This window comes from Solanum verrucosum, unplaced genomic scaffold (genome assembly GCF_900185275.1).
Source record: "Solanum verrucosum unplaced genomic scaffold, falcon-dt-bn FXZP01000549.1, whole genome shotgun sequence".
NCBI lineage: Eukaryota > Viridiplantae > Streptophyta > Magnoliopsida > Solanales > Solanaceae > Solanum > Solanum verrucosum.
The window spans coordinates 256,843-272,023 of record NW_026020082.1 but is presented as its reverse complement, the minus strand read 5'-3'; the positions used below and the strand labels follow the sequence as shown (position 1 = coordinate 272,023).

Sequence of the window (15,181 nt, the reverse complement as noted above, 5' to 3'; positions counted from 1 at the left end):
GACATACGTATCTCGATAAATTTGGACACTTAGTACGTGAACAATCCACATAAAAGCTATTGTCGATTCAATTAAGCAATACTAGAGTTATTATTACACGAACAAAGTGATTCAATTAAGAGAAATGTGATTATCTTATGTAAGTTAGGGTAGGTAAAGACTACATAAATATGCCATTTAATTTGACCTCATTTTATATTTATGCTTTTCAACTTTGGGTGTGCACAAGTAAATACTTAAACTTGTATAAAATTGAACATATAAATGCATGAGCCCTACGTTACATAATAACACCACGTAGAGACGCAAATTGCCATGTAGGATGCCACGTAGGATACTTATGCCCCGTTTGTTCAATTTTATACAAGTTTAAGTGTCTACTTATGTACACTTAAAATTGGAGGATATAAATGTGAGTTGAGACCACGTTAAATAGCATATCTATGTATTATACCTATTTTTTTTACTTTTTGAAATTTATAAAGTTAAAGAAAAAGATAAAAATGTGTTTGATAATACTTTTTTAATTTTTTTTTTTTTTTTGTGTATTAACAAGACATATACTCTTTTTTTTTATGGGGACAAATTTAGCAATAATTTGGTCCGGGCTCAAATTAAAAGCGGGCCAAAATCCGGTGAAAGAAAAAAAATACGATCCATGTTATTTCTCGACCGACCCTCCACCACCACCTCCTCTTCTCACCGATCGACGACGTCCGCCGTCTAATGTAAAATCCTCTTCTCCTTTCATGCGTTTATGCAAATATTCAATAAATTTGTGTTTGGATATAGTTTTCTTCTCTTTTTGACTGCATACCAGATTTTTTAAATAAATTATTTGGGTAACCATTTTAGAATTCGAGAATTTCAAAACCCTAATTGAACTCTGAGTTGATATACTTTCTGATGTATATTATTGATCATTTCAGAATTTTGGAATCGAAGGTTGTCCAGATCACACGGTCTTTTTTTTTTTTTTTTAGAAGTGGATTTATACAGTATAAGTTACCAGGTAAAAGATTTAATTTTTTCTGATGTTTCTTTAGTAAATTTGTCAAAGTTATTTGTTTGTTTGTGATGCTGGTGATTGTTATTTTTGGCATTCTGTTTAAGCTAAGTAAAAAGAGTATTACTAGAAATTGTGGGTGTCAAATATGAGCATTTGACTTGAAAGGTGATGATTTGTTTTGATCATAGAAGATTTATTAGTAGAGCTGTGGATCTAGCATCAGTGGAATGATTCAAAGTAGAAAGCTGAGTATGACTAGATTGTCTAAATTGTGTACCCTGCTTGATGAATAAGGGAGGGAGGAGGGGAGGGGGGGGGGGATAAAAAGACAAAAAAAATTGAATTCAATGTTTATTGTGATGGTACATGTGCTAGTCTGAAGAAAAGGTAAAAAATAATTAGCAATAGAGCATTTATTGATGTAAATGTTTACTTCAACTGTTTTAGCTCGTCTATTCAAAGTTTTGAATGACTAGACGTGCAACATCTTCTTACTAGTTCAACATTTAGATGTCATCCCCTTCTGTCGGCTGTTTTTTCTCTTTGTTGGCTTGGATACTTTAAATTAGTGAATGATAGTTGATGCACAGAAGTTGCAGGATTGCATGACAGTTTTTATCATGGAAGAAACTTTTTAAATTCTTTATCTATTCAGCTTATTATTGATGGCTTCAACGTTTAGGAGTGTTTATCTTCTTGCTCGTTTCTTTCTGGAATTCCATGGTTACACATATTGAACCTGCTTACACCGTGGTGTAGTTTGTCAGCCTATGTCTTAGATACCACTTTAAAAGGTTATTATGCATTTAGGATGACTTTTCAGTATCATTGATCTCTTTGGCTTCTTTACCGTTTCTGTTTTGATGTAGATACTTGTTCAAACATCTTTATATGCATTAAACTCCTTCATGTTAACAATTTTTTTTTTTGATAAAGAATGTTAACAAATTGTTCTACTGCTTTGCACGTTCCCTTTTAAACTTTAATTAGGTTGTTTTCTTTCTTTTTTCGTATTTATGGTCTCTGTGGACTCTTCTGAGCAGATCTTATGTAGCCATAATGGTATCCTTGCAGGTTGTAATCATCACTATCGGATAGTTAGCTGGGTTTCATGCATTGCTGTAGAGTATTGCCATGCACCTCTGTGTCAACTTGGCGGGTAGCACGAAGAGCGTGTTTAAGCTGATGCGATGTCAGCATCTAGCAGATTTGATCTATCTTCTAATAGCCCAGATAGACCATTGTATGTCTCCGGGCAGCGTGGGTCATATGCATCTGCTTCATTGGATAGGTCTGCTAGTTTCCGCGAGAACATGGAGAATCCAATCTTATCTTCTCTTCCTAACACGACAAGAAGTACTTCAACAATTACACAAACAGATGTCACTAACTTTTTTCAGTGCTTGCGTTTTGATCCAAAAGCAATGGTGACAGAGCACAAACTTAATAGGCACAGTGATTTCAAGAGACTCACTGGTTTAACTTTAGGCATGCCAGTAGAGGATTCTCCTGTGGTGTCTTCTAAAGGCAAACCGTCCTCTTCTCCCTTTCCAGAGGAAGCCAGACGACTGAAGGCTGGTCTTCGGGAAAGCTGTACTAAAGCAAGGTAGTTATTAGAAACTTAGCTCCATTGCTTTATTTTTATCTGGCCTACATGGATAGAGATTTGTTTTGATTTATTTCCAATGAAATATCAGGGAACGTGTAAAGATATTCACTGAATCCTTATCAGTGATCAACAAATGCTTTCCAAGCATTCCATCAAGGAAGAGATCTCGGTCAGACGTTTTATCGAATGAACGACCCAATGTGTTATATTCAAGTGACCGGTCTGTTTCAGGAGCAGGCATTGGTAAAATAGGAACCCAGAGTGGTTATGAGTTTGAGCTACAGAAGTCCGAAAAAAGGACCAAAAATGCTGTTCCAAATAAGCGCACTCGAACTTCTATGGTGGATCTGAGGGTTTGTATTTTTCCTTTGCAGTTTTGTTGCAATTTTTTAAAACTTTATTCAGTTTTTCGAAATTGGGAAGTTCCCTGTAAATGTATACTTCCTAGTTAAGATTCTCTTTCTTAATGCATCTCCCATCACTGCATCTATGCTGATGAATTGCCTAGACAGTGACACACTGACACTATCCTTACCTGATTCGTTTGTTATTACTGCATAATATTGTTGAAGGCTGGTTGAGGCTGTCTAAAACGCTAAAAGGAGTTGGATGCTGTTGAGCTCTAGGATAGACTTTACCTTATTAACTTGCGTAATGTTGAGTTTATTGTTAAGTGCTTTTCAGATACTTTCCTGGTCTATACTGATAATACTTCATACATTTGAGGAAGTACAGAAGTAAGAAGCTTTCGAAGGGATAGATAATGACTGTGTATTTGAGGAATTTTCTTATTTTCATTTTGATGGCAGCCATGAGGCCCTGTTAGTTTAAATGATTAGGTGTCTTTTGTAGAGAATTATAATTTTGTGTAGGCTGTCAATATTTAGTATAGTGCTTGTATTCAGGATTCTCCCACATCAATAAAATTGTATTTCTTATAAACATAACAAAAAATAAATTAAAAGAATGTTTGGTCCATGTTCCTTGTCTTTATTTTATTTTATAGGTAGATATCTTCCTTTTAAGATATCCTTTTTTCTTGTTATGGATGGGTGAATTTTTTTCCTTGTTCTTGATGTCATCTTTGGCTAGACAACATGTTCCTTCACCTCAATTTATTCATTTTCATTCATCAACCATGCATGGAATCAGTTCCGACATCCTCAAGACTGATGGGTATGTTTTATTGAATTAGCCGGAGGTACAAGCAAGCACTCCATCAAGGCAATCTGGGATTATGGATAGAGATAGGGAGATATTGAGACTTCCAACTAGTAGCACAGTTCATGGAGAGGACCGGACATCATCCATTGCTGTAGAGGGCTGGGAGAAGTCTAAGATGAAAAAGAAGCGATCTGGAATAAAGCCAGATACTACTGGAAGCTCATCGACATCAAAACCTATGGATGGCCACAGGGAACCAAAGCAAGGATTGCCGTCCCGTCTTATAGCTGATGGCCGCTTGAGGTTTAGTGATACCCATGGCTTCAGGTGTTGTTTCAAATATCAATGTCAAATTTAACCTCCAGCTTCAATGTGTGTGGTTTAGATTTTGATTTGTCTTTATCTGCCCTTTTTCTATGAGAACATATATCCGTATATGAATTGCTGATGTTCTATTGGTAGATTACCTTTCTGTGGTTGAGTATCATTTGGACTTTGGAAGCACTTCTTATCTGAGAAACCTTGCTATAGATTATATATTAGGTGCACTGATCCAAAGAGCAGCAAATCCTATAGTAGAAGTAGAAAAAGCTTCCTAACCTCCCTAAGGATTGGGTTGACCGGGAAAACAATTACCCCCTCCATTTCAATTTGTTTGTCTTACTTACCTTTTTAGTCCGTTTAAACAAAAAATCTTTTTTTTGGCAACTCTTTATTTCTAACTTTGCACATGCATGTTTAAGACCACAAGATTAAATGACATTTTGGTACATTCTACATATATTTAATCTAAGACTACAAGATTCAGAAGTCTTCCTTACTTTCTTAAATTCCGTGCCAAAGCAAAACTATACAAACAAATTGAAACGGAGGGAGTAGTTGCATATTTGGTGAATGTCTCCTTGAATTTGCAGCAGAGCATGCTTATGGGGTCATATGAAGAAAGGGGAACTAAATCAGACCATAGGAGAAAAGATTGTTCTTTCACCATGATGGGATTAAACTGACCAGTCAGTTGCTTGTTTATTTATTTGTTTGCCTGCTTCAGCCATGATTTGTATCTCATGTTGCACAACAACAACATACCAGTTAAATCCCACAAGGGGGTCTGAGGAAGGTAGGATGTGCACAGACCTGACCTTTGGGGGTAGAGAGGTTGTTTTGATAAACCTTCAGACCATAGGAGAAAGGGGGACTGAATCAGACAATAGGAGAAAAGATAGTTCTTAAACCGTAATGGGGGTTAAACTAACCTCTCAGTTGTTTATTTATTTGGTTGTCTGCTTCAGCCATGATTTGTATCCCATGTTGAACAACAACAACATACCAATTTAATTCCACAAGGGGGTCTGAGGAGGGTAGTATGTATGCAAACCTTATCCCCTACCTCTGGGGTAGAGAGGTTATTTTCAATAAACCCTCAGATAAACTGTTTTTGAAACAGGATTGCAACAATAATGTGACTGCAAAATAGCAAGAAACAAAGAAAGTGAAGCATTAGGTAGTAACAAACATTGAAGAATAAGAGAGTGGTAAGTTTTACATGCTGGAAACATCAATTGGGTGTATTTGAAGTTGGACGAGCTTTACCCATCAAAAGAAATTTGGGAAAGCTTTGTCCTTTCTAGATGAAGTATTGAGAACTTAATTCAAGAGGGAATACTTTAGAAACTTGCTTTCTCTATCTCACATGTAGATTATTTGGGAACTAATATATTGTAGTTGAGATTAAAAGGGATGGCATCATATTTTTTATAGGAAGTGTAAAGAGTAAAATTTATTATCATGTCGGTGGTGAAAGAAAATACTACCAAATACCAATACTCAATTGTACCCACTTGTAATCTTTCTTTCCTTGGTTGTTCAAGATCATTTTTGCTACAGCGTAACTGATAAGTATTAGCCTTGTTCTTTACTCTGAACTGACTTTTATTATTTTCAAGTAGACCTGGAGCTGCTCCAGGAAGTACTGGAACTGGAAAAGCTGATGGTGTATCACAGCAAATGCCTTTAGGAATGCGTTCTTCCATGTCCAAGGTTGACCAAGAGAACAGTCTCCATCTCATTGATCGAAGAGACCAACAGCCTATTGGTTCAGAGAAAGAAAGGGTGAAGATCAGAGCCATCAAAAAGTATGGGACTCGACTTCTTTTATCGTCCTTTCTTGTTGATTTTGGTTGAATGTGTACAATGTAACTTTTGGAATTTCATCTTTGCTATTATGCTTTTGAATCATTGTATGAGAGATATCCGTCTTAGTTTTTTTTCCCTCATATTCTTACTTCCCTTGAATGTTCATTTTATTCTATTTATGCAGTAAAACAAAGACAGCTGCTCGAGAAAATTTCATATCTGCTACTCCTTCTTCAAGTACAAAAGTGAATTCTGTTGCCCGTGCTCCACGATCAGTTTCAGGTGTTGCACCAAAATTATCTGCAGTGGTTCAACAGGCAGCTGTTGCTAATGATTGGGAAACCTCTCCCTGCACAAGCAGACTTCCATCTGCTGTCGGGGCAGGTAATCGTAAACGCACCTCTTCTATGAGGTCGTCATCACCACCTGTTGCTCAGTGGGCCAGCCAAAGGCCCCAGAAGATCTCTCGACCCGCAAGAAGGGCTAATTTTCCTATTGTTCCCAATAATGATGAAAACCCTTCTCTTGATAGTACAAGTGATGCTCTCAGTAATGAAAGGCGTCTTTGTGGTTCTTCCCCTCAACAAGTCAAATTAAAAAGCGATCACTTCTCTTCAGCTGCTTCTGAAAGTGAGGAGTCCGGGGCTGCTGAAATCAAGTCCAAGGACAAGAGCAACAGGTCTGATGAGGTAGATGAAAAATCTGGGCCCCATGTTCAGAAGATGTCTTTGCTGCTCCCACCAAGGAAAAGTAAGAGGGCTAGTGGGGAAGATCATGGAGATGGTATTCGTAGGCAAGGGAGGACTGGGAGGGGTTTTACCGCCACTAGGAATCCGATGACATTGATGGTTGAGAAGCTTGGAAATGTTGGAACAGCAAAACAACTCAGAAGCTCTAGACACGGTCTTGATAAGACTGAAAGGTTGAACCTTATCCCTATATATATTTTTATGGTTGGGCCTTCTCTTCCATATTTAATGCGAATGAATAACTGTTCTTCATTTACGTGACTATCTATGCAGCAAAGCAGGTCGACCTCCTACCAGAAAGCTTGCTGATCGTAAAGCTTACAAACGACAGAAACAAGCGACAATGAATGCTGCTACTGATTTTCTAGGTAGTTGTAGCAACAATGTAGCTGGATTGTATAGGTGTTGAATCACTCTCTGCTTTGGTTGTTCACTTCTCTTTTCATTTCTCTTAGTTGGTTCAGATGATGGGCATGAAGAGCTTTTGGCTGCTGCAAGTGCTGTTACCAACACTGGTACACTATCAACACCCTTTTTTTTCTGCTAACTAATCCATCTATTTTGCATTAATTTGACAAGTTTAATTTGTAATTCTTTGAACAATATGTTCTTTTGATGGACCTGTTTTTATTGCAGCTCAAGCCCTCTCTAGCTCATTCTGGAAGCAGATGGAGCCACTTTTTCGATTCATATCAGAAATAGATACAACCTTTTTAAGGCAGCAGGTGATGGTTGTTTTGTTTTGTTTTGTGGATTGTGTAATATTTCCCTATAATACTTCGGTTAACTTCTGGAAGTTGCTAGTTATTCTGCAAAAAACATCTAGCTATGACGACAAGTTTAAATTGATACCCGTCTTTGTCAACTGCTTAACGGACACATAATGGGCTCATAGTTTCTGCTGGAATCTGAATTGGAAACTTTTGACCAGACTATTTGCATTTCATAAGTTTTTGTTTAGGGGGAGGGAAGGTTACTTACACCTCAGTTGTTTGCACTTGATGAATGTTTTAATCTTTATCATTAAGTCTGTTTGTTTTCAAGGTTAATGTCATTAAGATGTTCATTTGATAATTTGAACATAGATGACAGTTCACTGCTACTCCATCAACTTTCAAGTTTCAACCACCACCCACAACCACCATACCGCTGATTATCACCATCATTCACAATCACCATTTGCTATTGCCTAGCAGTATCATCCCCCCCCCCCCCCCTCCCCCAAACAACCACGGTTGATCATGTTCAACTATTTAGTATTCAGATTTTTATGCAACATTTTAATATTCAAAATTTTAAATCTTAATACACATCTTAATATTTAGGTGTGAAGTTTGATTCAGATGTCTTAAACAAATGAGACCTTATTATCATGTACTCCCCCATGTTTCAATTTATGTGAACCTTTTTCTTTTTTTGTTTGTTAAAAACAAGAATGACTGCTTCCAAAATTAAGAAATAATTTAATTTGAACTTTTCATTTTACCCCTAATATAAAGCTTTTATGGCCACTCAAAATGTTATGGTACGTGAGATCACAAGTTTCAAAAGTCTTAGTCACACAAATGTTATGACATGTTTAAGACCATTCTAAAAGTTTTCTTTCTTAAACTCTGTGCCCAGTCAAATAGTTTCACATAAATTGAAATGGAGGGATTATAGTTTGGTTAGATATGCTGCATTGTTTTATTCCCTTCCGCACAACATTTTTTTTCTTCTTCTTCTTTTACTTGGGTTTGATGGACTTGAGCCGAGGGTCTTTCGGAAGAAGCCTACTACCTCGTGGAGGTAGTGGTAAGGTCTACGTACACTCTACCCTCTCCGGTCTCCACTTAGTGTGATTTCACTGGTTATGTTGTTGTATGGAATGGAGTGGTGGTTGCCTTTGCATCCAGCGTGTGACTATTATAATTGTGTGCAGTACTAATTGACATTGCTAAGGTTAATTTATAAATTCTCTTTTGAAGTAAAAAACCAAGAAAGGATTGCTATAATGTATATCCAGTTGTCATTCGTATGGTTATAGACCATCAAATAGAAGTGGCGCAACAAATAATGTTGGTATCTTTTATTATGAGTAGCAAGTGCATGAGAACTGAGAAATTGTAGTAGAGTTGGTAGGGAGTGTGCTGGAGAAGTTGTACTAGAGTTGGTAGGGAGTGTCAACTGCTATCATGCTTTGTCCTTAAACTTGTCGAGCTTATTAATTTATATAGAGAAAAAGATCAAAATTGTCCCTTATCTTTGGCCTTGAGACTCAAAATGATCCCTATCTTTTTGTATGGAGCACTTATAGTCCACCTCCTTTGGAAAATGGTGCACCTTTCTTAAATGTCCGTCTCTCATTTTAACAGAAGAGTTGTCCACATGGTTATACTTGCGGATGCCACTATTTATGCATGGCTTGATCTAAATCATGTTATACTATGTAATAGCCACTTTATCGTCTACTTTCATTTGTTAGCTTTTTCATATTTTTCTCAACAAGTTTGTCTGCAAGTACATGGATTTCTGGGAGTGTCTTAGCTAGAGGAGTGGAATTTCGCAGTACTAGCTAGAAGTTAGCGGTGGTTGTTTGATTCGGTTTTGAATGTTATTGGTTCGACTTCTCAGCATTTATAGATATGCTAAATCATTATAGAAAGTTAAGATTCAGTGATTAATTTATTGATTGTATATCAATTTAACAGATACTTCTCATAAAATAAACATTGGAACCTAATCAAGGAGCCTGATATTTTTTGTCAAACGTAGAATTATAGTTTAATAATTATTATCAGGAGTTATCAGTTAGCGCTAAGAAAAAACACAAACCATTACAGAATCGATAATTCACAAAAAAAATTCTAAACCATTACCAATTGTAATTTCTTTGAGCCAGGATCTTTCGAAAACAACCTTTCTTCCTAGCAAGATAGAGGTAAGATCTGCGCACTCTACCCTTCTTATACCCCATTTATGGGACTATACTGGGTATCTTGTTATTGTTACCAAATGATAAGATTAATAACTCATTACTGATAAACCAATAATATTTTGTCGTTTCAAGTTATTAATTTTGGTTTGTAACAAAAAGGTTGGAGACAACACCAATATGATTTTATAAATAAATCATCTTCTCATAATATTATGGAGATTATGAATAATGGAGCAAATTTTTAATTGTGCACCAATGGAATTGAAGGTTGGATCAGTGTGTCCATGATACTTAATAATTATGACTTCTTTCTCTGAGAAAAGAGAAACCCGATCATATCTCCCTATCTAACCTATGAAACGTTGACATAAGCAATAAAAATAAGCTAATTGGTAAGTGCTTATGGCAAAGAATAACAAATTCTATTAACAAGGTAAGATCTACTCTCTACAATGAGACGAAGAGGAAAGACAGAACACCTAGTTTTTTAGGGGATTTTAAAAAAATGTGTGACATGCATGTGAGCGGCTACCGTTAGTGATAGACTGAAAATATTTGGGAGACTAGAACTGCACCATTTTTACAAAGGAGGAGGACTATTAGTGTTTCTGTGAAAGGATGAGGATCATTCTGAGTCTTAAGGCAAAGATAAGGGACTTGGTCCTTTTCTCAGTTTATTTACTTATAAAAGATGCCCCTTTCCTTTTTCTTCTTTTTGTTTTGGAAATGGGATGGGCGTGGGAGGTGTTTAGCAGGTTAATAATCCATGCCATCAATCCTGGAGGAGCAACCAATTCTTTTCTTTCCGTTTTCTTGTTAATGATACTTTGAAGTTGGAGGCTTCTGTTTTCTGTATTCTTAAGAATTCTTTGAGAATATTTTATTATAAAAAGAATATTGTATTATAATTTTTTTTTTCCAGCTTTAGCTTATAAAAGAAATCATAAAAAAATTTGAGCTCAAGTTTGACATGCTCTTTGGCTTTCTACTACCTGATCCTTATGGGCCATCTTGTCCCATTACTGCATTTTTTCTCTTTGACTAGTGGAGGGGGGGGGGGGGTATGTGAGAGTGGTGGGATAATGTGCATAGCTTTCCACCTTTATTGTCCCGGGAGAAGTCTTTGCATTTATCATCGATTGGCAATGCGATGCTTACCTTCTGGCTGTGAAAAAATTTGCTTGATCAAGATTAAAGAAGTGTTTGACCATATCAAAGTTGCTTTAATATCATCAGACTGGCGCTATGCCTCTAGTTATGATTTTTGCTGGATGCACTAATCTTCATTGTTCTACTTGTAACAGGTAAATCATGAGACCAACCTTACAGGACCAGTATCTGACCCTTTTGATGCTGATGATTCCAGTTTAGTCCCAAATGGGTTTGGGTTGACTGAGTTTGGAGGAGATACAAATGAAATGCGGAGTCTTGAAAGTACCGTGGACCATGTGGCCTCTGGAAAGAGCAAACATAAGGATATTTCCTTGTACCAAAGAGTGATGGCAGCTCTAATACCTGAAGATCTATATTGTAGTGGGAATGAGGATCTTAATTCTGATGGTTATCGATCTGGATTTGAAATGGAGATGAATTTAGAATCAGATACATCTTGTGCACAAATATTATATGGCAGTGAAACTTCCAAATACCCTGCCTCTAATGGATACATAACAAATTCCAGTGTGGGTCCCTTTGATAATTCGGAGCAAGTCATGGACTGTAATAATGTTACATCTGCCTCAGACATGGGCGGTTTTTTAAACTATGATCATTCACAAAAATGTTTACTTCCACAACAGCGAAGCTTGCCTGGCTTTGTCTGTTCTGAGTATCAGTATAATGAGATGTCTATTGATGAGAAACTTCTTCTTGAGATTCACTGTATTGGAATATATCCACAATTGGAGGTAGGTTTTAAGGATCCTCAGCATGTTGTATGGTGATAGTTCTGTATTTTGTGCTCTCACTTCGATCAACTGTTCCTTGGTATGCTAATTGGTTATGGTGGTCTATGCAGTCTGATTTACCACATGCAGCAGATGAAGAAATCAGCATGGACGTGAGTAGATTGGATGAGAAGCACCAGGAAATGGTAAGTCTTATTTTGAATTGGTACATTCTTGAGTGATCTCTCTGCCTCTGTTTCTTGTGTCTTGCTCAGTGTCCTCTTGCTTATCTTGATTTGTTGAGCCAACTGCTGCTGGACCAAAAGTGATTGAGCTTTCAAACCTAAATCGATTCACATTCTATAGTCACTTAATGAGATAGAATTGGATATTTAGCATGTAGGTTGGATACCTCTTCAAGGATTGAGATGCTCATTGAATTAGCATCCTCATGGGCTCGGGAAGTTTCTTTAATGCTTTAAATTTTGAGTTGAATATTCAAATGTGGGTCAGTACAATAAAAGCATCTTTGCACAAGGTTCTAGCACCATGCCAAATGCGTATGAAGAGCAAAGGTGTTTCGGAAAAGGGAAATGAACTTCTCACTCAGAAGGAGGACGGAACTTACAGATTCTAGAGCTTTTCTTTTAACTTTCCTAGAGCTTATTGCTTTTTCTTTTAACTTTCCCAGAGCTTATTGCTTTCTCCTCTTGTGAGTTATATAGGCCTGAAGTTTAAGTAGTTCCCTTCCGCTATTGTTCCTATCTATATTGGTTACAGTGCAGTTGGGGTGTTTGAACCACTGAAGTGCCTTTGCCTATCAGCCTGCTGTCTATAATTCTTTCAATGGTGCTTTTTACTTTTACTTTTATGGAGTGTGCAGCCTACTTAAATTGTTTCTGCTGGGAGCCTTTCTCATGTGATTGTGCTTGTTGCATAGGTTTCTAAGAAGAAAGAAATGCTGGGAAAGCTGTTGAATTCAGCAGCAGAGACGAGGGAGATTCAAGAAAAGTATTGTGCTTCTTTCAGATGCATGACCTTGATCCTTGCTTAGCACTATTCATTGACATAATAACTAAAGCATTTAATTGTTTTATAGGGAGTTCGAACAGCATGCTCTTGACAAGCTTGTGGAAATGGCATATGAGAAATATATGGTAGGTTGAACATCTTAACCAATTTCTTTCCTGGTCATTAGATTGTCCTCCCAAAATTTAATGGAATAACTGTATATTACCAATGGATGGATGGGGGATCAGAGTTCATGTATCTGTTATGGTATCAACTGATTGCTAAATTGACATAGCTTTGGAACTTATGCTTCTTTTTTCATCTTTGTGGGTGAGTTTTTATCTCCCCTCTAAAAAGACCTTGAACTGAGTATCTAATGGTAGGCTTAGGTGCCTTACTACTGTGGAAAAATATTTCCTTTGGTTTAGATGTATATTTTTCCCGTCACTTCTGCTCAGCAATTTACTCGGGATCAATCTCCATTTTTGCTTTCCATATTTCTTATAACCAAAAACATACTGTCTTGATATCATTCCAATTTCTGCCTCCAAGGCAAAAGCGGGAAACAAACGTCATGCTCCTGCCTTTGTTTCTTATATATAATTTAATGTTGGATCTGCAGTGTTCTACATATAATTCATTGCCCACAAATGTTTGATGAGTTGATATTTTTCTGTCTATTTGTCTGTCTTTGTGAAATCGGTGTTCTTGATTGATTTCACGGCGATTCTGCTTGTTTATGTCTCTAGTTCTCTCTTGGTCTGCAGTCAGTTAGTTAGAATTGAGTTATCTTGGTTGCTAATGGTATCATCTATCTTTAGTATCTTCTTTTCATTGTAGTGCATTAGGAATTATGCTGACTCTTGTATACTGCCTCTAGTAGTTGATAACAAAATTGTGTCTGTATTGTCGGAGCATTAAATTGTAGTTGAACTTGTAAAGAAAATTGTTCATTGACATTGTCTTGCCTTGGCAGAGATGTTGGGGTCCAAATGTGCACGGGGCAAAGAGTGCTGGTGGAAAAATGGCTAAGCAAGCTGCCTTAGCATTGGTCAAGCGAACTTTGGATCGATGCATAGAATTCGAGGAGACAGGAAAAGGCTGCTTCAGGGAGCCGTTGTATAAGGATATGTTCCTTTCTGCTATATCCCGCCTTAGTGATGGACAAACAGATTCCAACACTGACAGTGAAGCTGCAAAATCTTATTTTAGCCCACAGCAGAGCCCATCTCTAAACCAGGACATACTTTATGAAGCCAATGTATATTCTGAAGCAAGTAGAGTCAAGCGGAGAGAGTTGGAAGATGTCCTTGGTACTAGCATTGCTGCATCTTCTGGTGCTCTGTCAGGTGTTGGATGTTCACTTTCAAGCAGTGCAAAAGGGAAGAGAAGTGAGAGGGACCGAGAAGGAAAAGGAAATGGCAGAGAGGCATCATCTCGTGGTGGATCAATAAAGATTGGTCGACCTGCCTCTTCCAATGTTAAGGGAGAAAGAAAGCCTAAAACAAAATCTAAGCTTAAAACTACTCAATTATCCACTTCTGTCAATGGCCTTCTGGGAAAAATGTCAGGGCAACCTAAAGCAGCAGCGTCTTCAATTGTGAATTCAAGTGATATCAGTGCCAGTGGCACTGGCAAGGATAAGAATGATTATGACTTGGATGAATTAGAGGATCCCATTGATTTGTCTGGTCTGCAACTTCCTGGAATGGATGTTTTAGGTGCCCCTGATGACTTTGATGGTCAGGGACAGGACATAGGTTCATGGTTGAACATAGATGATGATGGATTGCAAGATAATGACTTTCTGGGCCTTCAGATTCCAATGGATGATCTGTCAGAATTGAATATGATGGTTTGAAGCCATCTTTGCTATAGTTCCTATTGATTGTGGATCTCTGGAGAAACGGGCTTCTGTGACCGTCAGTCCGTAATTAGGGCAATATATTCTTTCAGATACTTGTATACGACTTCATTTTGAGTGAACTCTCCCACTCTCTTGGGTTTTGTCCCTTTCAACTTACTTTGACTGTAAAGGTTTTGTACAACTTTTAAGATAGTATCGTAGTTATAGTACCATAGGAACACTGTATTTTAGCAATACAGGTAAGGAAATGATGTCCTCTGTACATAAATTGTAAGTGTTCAATAAACCCATTTTATTTAAGTCATCTCATCCTTCTGTTACCAGTTTCAATGTTGCCTAATTATATAGGTTAGTTGCTCATTTTGTCTTATTTGGTGTATTTCTTCTACTATCTAGCATACTATGCATTTGCCATCATGATCACATTTTTTTTTGTCATTTATATGATTCAGGAACTCTTATGGTTTGCGATTGTAGGATAAGCTCTCATGGGTTATCAATGATATATTGGTGGTTCTCATTGTTATCTATTATTATAAGGAGCTAGCTAACCTATTGCTGAAACCTGCAAGTTCCATGTTCTGTCTATTAGGTGCTTTTGCTGTTTGTAGGATATCAATTCGCAAGGAATTGTTAACATCAAAGCAAGACAAAATGCACCTCAGGTATATCACGGGCAATGAAAAATTGCATTCTTCACAGTATTTCTTTGTGGTCGTATTTAAACTAACTGGTTTTGTATTAGCTCTGATTTGAATTTTTATGACAGATTCCCTCCTCACGTTATAACTGTGAAGGAAATCTTTTAACTCGACTAGCGTTTGGGGTACATCCTG

General features: G+C 37.2%; 1 protein-coding gene across 1 annotated transcript; it reads left to right on the top strand.

The window, feature by feature from the left end:
- The first annotated feature begins 601 nt into the window (after positions 1 to 601).
- On the top strand, positions 602 to 14,649 carry LOC125824252 (uncharacterized). The gene is made up of 15 exons (XM_049503600.1): positions 602 to 728; positions 930 to 1,012; positions 2,084 to 2,615; positions 2,707 to 2,971; positions 3,814 to 4,109; positions 5,729 to 5,914; positions 6,100 to 6,837; positions 6,938 to 7,032; positions 7,120 to 7,179; positions 7,301 to 7,389; positions 10,886 to 11,488; positions 11,599 to 11,673; positions 12,408 to 12,478; positions 12,567 to 12,624; positions 13,455 to 14,649. The coding sequence occupies exons 3-15, from the start codon at positions 2,200 to 2,202 to the stop codon at positions 14,337 to 14,339; spliced, it is 3,837 nt and encodes a 1,278-aa protein (XP_049359557.1). The 5' UTR covers positions 602 to 728; positions 930 to 1,012; positions 2,084 to 2,199; the 3' UTR covers positions 14,340 to 14,649.
- Positions 14,650 to 15,181: the final 532 nt, after the last annotated feature.

What these genes read in the sequence shown, in the direction of transcription:
- LOC125824252 (XM_049503600.1), top strand. Translation starts at nt 2,200, where the DNA reads ATGTCAGCATCTAGCAGATTTGATCTATCTTCTAATAGCCCAGATAGA. An exon ending in CTTCTATGGTGGATCTGAGG is followed by an intron (nt 2,972 to 3,813) that starts GTTTGTATTTTT and finishes TTATTGAATTAG; the next exon opens with CCGGAGGTACAAGCAAGCAC. An exon ending in AGTGATACCCATGGCTTCAG is followed by an intron (nt 4,110 to 5,728) that starts GTGTTGTTTCAA and finishes ATTTTCAAGTAG; the next exon opens with ACCTGGAGCTGCTCCAGGAA.